The sequence below is a fragment of the Pyxicephalus adspersus genome, chromosome 9, assembly GCF_032062135.1.
Source record: "Pyxicephalus adspersus chromosome 9, UCB_Pads_2.0, whole genome shotgun sequence".
Lineage (NCBI taxonomy): Eukaryota > Metazoa > Chordata > Amphibia > Anura > Pyxicephalidae > Pyxicephalus > Pyxicephalus adspersus.
Genome location: NC_092866.1, coordinates 45,528,499 through 45,535,886, shown reverse-complemented (window position 1 = coordinate 45,535,886; position 7,388 = coordinate 45,528,499). Strand labels below are relative to the sequence as shown.

Here is a 7,388-nt window from a genome sequence, read left to right as displayed (position 1 = left end):
TTTTTTTAAATATATAGATTTTTTAATTTATTCAATTTATTGTTTTTACATGATTTTGTGTTTCAAACTTTATTATACTCATACTATTATATTATACTGTAAAATAAATTTTCATGAAAAGCAATGTACCGCTTTTAGACATAAAAAACCAGAAAGAAATGAACCGCTAGGGAGGTTCAAAGCAGAAAACATTGTAATCTGCTTTTAAATTTCCTGCCTGGCCACACCTCGCAAATACATCACAACTCGCATCACCAGGAAGATGTCACATCTTCCGGGTGATGCGAGTAATGATGTCCCGCCCTGGCTCACCCCCTGCATCCACTATTGCTGCTGCAGCTGCTGCTGCTGCATGGTGTGCCTTTGAATGAATATCTTTTATTAAATGACGGAAGGTTTTTCCTACACACATACTTTATTTTCTACAACCTTCCTTCTGAAGAGAAAGTATACATTATTTTCTTCAGTTTTATAGTTGCAGTTAACATTGGACTGAATAGATCTGTTCATTATCCTTCATTTGACAAGCAGCATTTCCATGCAGTTATCTGGACCTTCAATGCAGCATACAGGGGTGGTTTGCCACCTCTGCCTCCTCCATAGACTTGAATAGGAAGTGTTTAAAAATGCCTGAAAAGGTACGAGTATTCTTAGGTTTTTTTTAGTAATGTCTTGTGCCTACTTTATATTTTATATAGTATTTCTTGAACTAGGCTTTAAAAAAAAGTCTAAAACGGCCTATACCGTTGTATTAGTGTTTGCAAATGCCTGCAAAAAATAGGCGTTTGTGTCTGAAAACGATCCAGGATGCCTAGCTGTGTTCACAAGCCGCTATTTATAAATAAATAGGAGCATAGCAGGTATGTGGAAATTATGCTGGTCCATTAGAGTTACTTCACACCCACAGTGTGAAACCATGTGTCTGGCAGCTCCTGGGCACCTTGGAGGGACAAACAGCACTGGAGGGAACCAGATGTGCACTGGTTATTGATTAAGGAAGTTAAATAGAACATTTTAAATAACAGAACACACATGGTATCATGCACGAAAATAACAAAAAACAATAAAATAAACTATTCTAAAAACAGAAAAAAACACATTCTAAATTATAAAAGAAATATCAAAGATTTTTGTTTGTTTTTTTAATGGAAATTTTCACCTAAGCAGCTCAAAGAGTAACATTTGTAATTTCACAGCTAAAAAAACTTAAGAAAAAAAACTGCTGATGTCTTGTCAATAACTTAGTATCATAAGTACTGCTTAATTATTTTTTGGGTTACTTAGGAACATTTACACATTTATAGAAAACTTACCCTCCCAGATGTGTTACTAATGCAAAGCAGCAGTGGCTGCCCGCTATGTACAATGAATGAGCTAACTTTGGTTAACTTAAATAGGTTTTTTTAGTTCTATTACAACAGATTCAAATATGGGAATTGGACCGATATTGTAATTGGCATGAATCTGAACAGCAAAGCTACTTTAAAGTTTAGAAACATCTTGTGTATCACTTGGGGGAGACTTGTGATTATTGTATTAAAGTGTACCTAAACTCAACATTTTCACTTTACGTAGAAGGGTAAACAACCCTTAAGTAAAGTAAAAATGCTGTTGCTGTTTTTTTATTAGGTGAAACACCCTTTTTTTTTTAAAAAAAAAAAAAAGAAAAAGGGTACAGCTCCCCCTTTAAGTCATGATAGCCGCAGCGATCAAGACTTAATGGGAGCACAGAGCCTCCCAGGATACTTATGTCATGAATCCAGGGAGGCTCTTGACTGCTCTAATCTTGGGCATGGGCAGAAGGGGCATTTTTTCCACCAAAGAGAAAGAGATGCCAATCTCATACATTTGCAGTGAGATTGGCTCTTTTTTTTCTCCATCTCAGTGTCTTCGTCACCCGATCTCGCACCTGCGCAATGCCAGATTTGGTGACGTAGAAAGAAGACAAGAAGTGGATGGAAGAGAAGACAGAAGATAGCGGTGCCTGGTGTTTTCACCACGCCAGGACGAAGAAGAATTCCAGGAGGTCATGGGACCAGATTGTGGGAAGGCTTAGCACCATCAAGGGTTCTGCAAGATTAAAGGTAAGTGTAATTTTTTTATTTTTAGTTTAGTTCCGCTTTAAGTGTCCCTACGCTAGTACACTACTGCTATTTACCAGCTCTGTGAGTTATACAACTGCCCCTAGGGAATTCAGCTTCTACAAATCTATGGGGCATTCCATGCCAAAATCACAAGATATGCAGTGGTTCCAACAATCATTTAATCATGTGCAAAAGTTTATTACAGAGTTAGGCTTGAGGAGTTTTTATTGTAAAGAATAAATGCACTTTAATTTTCCAAGAATGTTAATTGATAGTACAAAGAAACCCGTTTAGTATTTAGAAAAATTATGGTCTTACAAATGACAAATACTTACAATAGATGATTCTCCCTGGAACGTGCAGCAGTTAGCGATCATAAAAAGTGAGAAATTGATTATGTAAATGTTGAAAGTGCTAAAGAGCAAAAAGTGCATAGTGCTTAATTGCATCTTATAATTCTTTCTTAGATTGGTCCTGCTTGGGTAGATCAGGAACAGGTGAAGGCCTTACCAATTTTGCCACATTAGAATTCGAAGTAAAATACATTGCATTTTTCGGGAGCAGTCAAAAACAATCATGATGAGCAAAGTAAAGTAAACTATAGAAACCAATCAGAATTTAATAATGCTGCCAAGTTAAGATAATGTTCCCTGACTAATTGCTAATTGTTACTGTCTACACAACCTATGTACGCTTTAGATTGCTTTTTTGCATGTATGTTATGACACACATGGGGTGATTTACCAAATTACATAGACTGTTAACATAGTGAAGTGATTTATCACCTTGCAAGGTATAATGAATTAAGCTTTGGAATGAGGTGAAGCTCTGCTGACTTCAACTATCCAATCACATGTAAAGAAAAGTTCTGTTTTTTTTCTTGCACGTGTGGGTATTATTTGCTAAGTGAACTATCAATACGTTCAAAAAGCTAAGCAAATTATCCTAAGAAAGGTGATATTTAACCTTGTTAAGTGAACACCCTAAATTGCTTTAGTACTTGGTGCCAAAACTGTTCTGCTTTAATACAGCGTGCTATGCAGTGACCATGCTAGATGTCACCTCCAGTATCAGTAGGAAACTAGTCTACAAGATATTTTTGCCGTGTGACATTTTGTTTCAAAGTGGGAAATATGGCAGTAGAGACAAACATTTGGGGACGAAGCTATGGGTCACACAGAAACTTTTGAGTGTTTCAAGTGGATTTAAAACAGCAGTTCTATCGGTTAGAGAAAATTAAGCTCAAAGGGAAAAAGAAGTCAGTAGATAAAATAAGAGTATAACACAGAATACACTGACAGAGAGAATCAACTCCACGGGTGCTTCCAAGCTCTACAATTGCTCAGGAACTGGGGAAACAGGAGAATACTTTGAAGGAAATTAAGTCAGTTATTCTATTATGTAAGCAAACACTCTTTACCCCATTGTGTAAACAGCCATCATTTTAGGGGCTTTGCACAAAAACGTATGGGACAATTTGTTCAGTGGGTGCTTCTCACTAAATAAATATACCTCATATTTGCAAATTGTTCGCCAGCATGGATAGGGAAAAAATAAGAGGAATTAGTTTGAAGCACATGATGAAATGAATCCTGAAGCAAATGAAATACAAATTTCATCATTTTAGCAAACATTTTCACATCATATTCCTCAATCCTAAATGCTGATGCAGCAAAATATGGTTGTACAATTTCCCTATAAATTGGGTTTTCAGTCTGTGCTAACGCATGCAAAGGCTCTACCTGTACTCTTTTTCAAGGCACTAGAAAAAGAGCCTGAAAGCCCTGGGGAATAAATAAAACCCAAAAGCAAGTGTGTAGACTAAGTAGCACTTTACATCAACTTTACTTTTCTTTCACATGTTCTTTAAACCTATTTTTACCAAGAGTTCCTGGGTTCTTCAGTGTTTGGCTCATTCACCATAAAACCTGTGTGTCTTCCTTTCAAGTTCATCAATTCATTACAATCATGTACAGACTCCCAATCTGAATTGCTGTAACTGGTGGATGAACCTCTTTTTACCATTACGAGAGAGGTCAAAGGACGTGGTTTTAGCTCAATTGGCCCATCATCTTAAGCAGCATTTGATTTTCCTCTTTCAGTCTCATGTTCTCATCTTCGGCTTTCTTCTTTGTCTGTCATAAGAATTATTACAACTTAGAAAATGTCCTATTCCCAACATTTTTCCCAGTGTCCAACATAACAAGCCAAAAATATCTAGGTTAGTGTAGGAAGTGAGAAGCCATTCACCTCAATTGTTACAGAAGCCTCTAATTGTTAAGCACATACACCCACTAGCCACTTTATTAGGTACACCTGCTTACATTTAGGCATCTATAATTTGTCACACTAATCTGCTCACTATCAAACTGAGCATCAGAATGGGAAAGAAATGTGATTTAAATGACTTTGAATATGACATGGTTGGTGCCAGGTGGGCTGGTCTAAGTATTTCAGAAACTGCTGATCTGCTGGGATTTTCACAAACAATTCTCTTTAGGGTTTACAGAGAATGGTCAGAAAAAGGGTTCAGTACTTATGTGGATGAGGAGTGGTTAGAGCTGATAGGATGGCAACAGTAACACAAATATCTACTTGTTACAACCCAGGTAAGCAGAAGAGTATCTCTGAATTCACAACAATTAATACATAAGTTAGGGTCAATATGTTTAGAAAAGTCATTTTTAAATGGATAGAGAACTTGTTTAAAGACAGCATCCAGAGAGTTGTAATTAATGATTCATACTCCGAATGGTCCAAGGTTATTACCATCTTATCAAGGTTACCATCTCTACATCTTTATAAATGATATGGAGTTTTGGAGAAAAAGTACAATTTCTGTGTTTCCAGATGACACCAAACTATGTAATGGAATTAAGTCTATACAAGATGTCAAGAATGTACAAGCGGACCTGAATGACATTTATTATAGATAAATGTAAAATTATGCACTTGGGAGCTAACAATATGCATGCTTCATACTGCCTAGGGGGAATACATTTGGTTGAGTCAGAAATAGAGAAGTATCTGGGGGTTCTGGTAGATCATAGACTTAATACCAGCATGCAATGCCAATCTGCAATATCTAAGGCTAGCAAAGTACTTTCTTGTATTAAAAGAGGAATAGACTGCAGAGATGGAGACATAATCCTGCCCCTGTACAAAGCATTGGTCAGATCACATCTGGAATATGCAGTACAGATTTGGCCACGAGTTAACAAAAAGCAAATTGTAGAATTGGAGAGAGTGCAGAGAAGGGAAACTAAACTAATAAAAGGAATGGAGGAGCTCAGCTATGTGGAGAGATTAGCTGAACTGAATCTATTGTCCCTTGAGACGAGACGTTTAAGGAGAATATGATCACCCTGTATAAATATATAAATGCTCTATATAGAAAACTCTCTTCCCAATTATTCACTTTGAGATCATTACAAAGGACAAGAGGGCATTCTTTGCGTCTGGAGAAAAAAAAGTTTAAGCTTCAAATAAGGAAGGGATTCTTCACTGTAAGGTCTGTAAAAATGTGAAATCAGCTCCCTCAGGAAGAAGTTTCAGCAACTTCTATAGATTGCTTTAAGAAAAAGCTGCATGCTTTTCTTGAAGCACAGAATATAACTGGGTATTAAAGCTTTAAAGTAAAGATAACGGACTGTGGATTCAGGGAACATCCGATTGGCTTATGGAATCAGTAAGGATTTTTTTTCCCAGTTGGAGCAAAATGTACCAGGGTTTTTTTTTTTGCCTTTTTTGGATCAACTTTTTAGGGTTTTATATATGGGATATTTTATTTCCCTAGGGGTTGAACCTAATGGACTTATGTGTTTTTTCAACCTGACTTACTAGGGCAGAAATCTGCAGCAACTAGGGATGAACGAGATTTGTAAATTCAATCTCGTGGCTAATCGGGCCTTTCTTCCTTACTGAACATTTAAGCGAGAAAGGCCTTGTGATTCGCCATAAGGTCGTGTTCTCTGCGAATAAACTAGGGAAAATGCAGGGGGCGGGAACGGTGACAATTTCTGGCGGGAATGGCGTGGAGAGAAGTGGATTGTGACAATGACAGGTTAGGAGCCCTCTGTATATCTGGAAATATACAGATTTTGCAGTTTTTGATGCTACCTCTTGCTATCTGGCAAAAAAGGCAGAAACATTTCTGTCCTACTCTCAAAAAAATACTGATATTTCATTCTGATAGCACTTGCTATCTATCAAAAAAGCCAGAAAAATTTCTGTATTACTCACAAAAAAATACAGATATTTCATTCTGATCCCTCTTGCTATCAAAAAAGCCAGAAAAAAATGTTTTTTTCTCTCAAAAAAACACAGATAATTCATTCTGATCCCACTTGCTATCGGTCAAAAAGCCAGAAAAATGTTTGTATTTCTCTCACAAGAATACGGATATTTCATCCTGATCCCACTTGCTATCTATCAAAAAAGCCAGAAAAATTTCTGTATTTCTGTCAAAAAATACAGATATTTCATTCTGATCCCACTTGCTATCTATCAAAAAAGCTAGACAAATGTCTGAATTACTCTCAAAAAAATACTGTTATTGCATTCTAATCCCACTTGCTATGTATCAAAAAAGCCTGAAAAAGTTCTATATTTCCCTCAAAAAAGTACAGATATTTCATTCTGATCCCACTTGCCATCCATCTAAAAAGTCAGAAAAATGTCTGTATTCTGCACAAAAAAATACAGATATTTAATTCTGTCCCTACTTCCAATCTATCAAAGAAGCCAGAAAAAAATCTCTATTACTCTCAAAAAATACAGATATTTAATTCTAATCCCATTTGCTATCTATTAAAAAAGACAGAAAAATTCTGTCTTTCTCTAAAAAAAAATACAGATATTTTATCCTGATCCCACTTGCTATCAAAAAAGCTAGAAAAAACTCTGTATTTCTCTCAAAAAATGCAGATATTTCATTCTGTTCCTACTTGCAATCTATCAAAAAAGCAAGAATAATTTCTGTACTTCTCTCAAAAAAATACAGATATTTAATTCTGTCCCTACTTCCTATCTATCAAAAAAGCCAGAAAAAAATCTGTATTACTCTCAAAAAATAACAGATATTACTTTTTGATCCCACTTGCTATCTATCAAAAAAGCCAGAAAAAAATCTGTGTCTCTCAAAAAAAAAAAAAAAGATATTTCATTCTGATCCCAGTTGCTATCTATCATAAAAAGCCTGAAAAAAATCTGTATTACTCTAAAAAAAATAAAGATATTTCAAAAAATACAGATATTGCATTCTTATCCCACATGCTATCCATCAAAAAAGCCAGAAAAATTTCT

The 7,388-nt window shown here is 35.8% G+C and overlaps 1 protein-coding gene across 3 annotated transcripts in view; it reads right to left on the bottom strand.

The window, feature by feature from the left end:
- Positions 1–2,249: 2,249 nt before the first annotated feature.
- The window catches only part of LOC140337925 (PRKC apoptosis WT1 regulator protein-like), a 25,011-nt gene continuing 19,872 nt past the window's right edge, over positions 2,250–7,388 (bottom strand). For all 3 annotated transcript variants that reach the window (XR_011922154.1, XM_072421798.1, XM_072421800.1), the window contains one exon: positions 2,250–4,219. Coding sequence is in view for 2 of the 3 variants with exons in the window: in XM_072421798.1 (XP_072277899.1) it covers positions 4,136–4,219 (84 nt within the window). In the remaining variant the exon portion in view is untranslated. The remainder of the gene's footprint in view (positions 4,220–7,388) is intronic.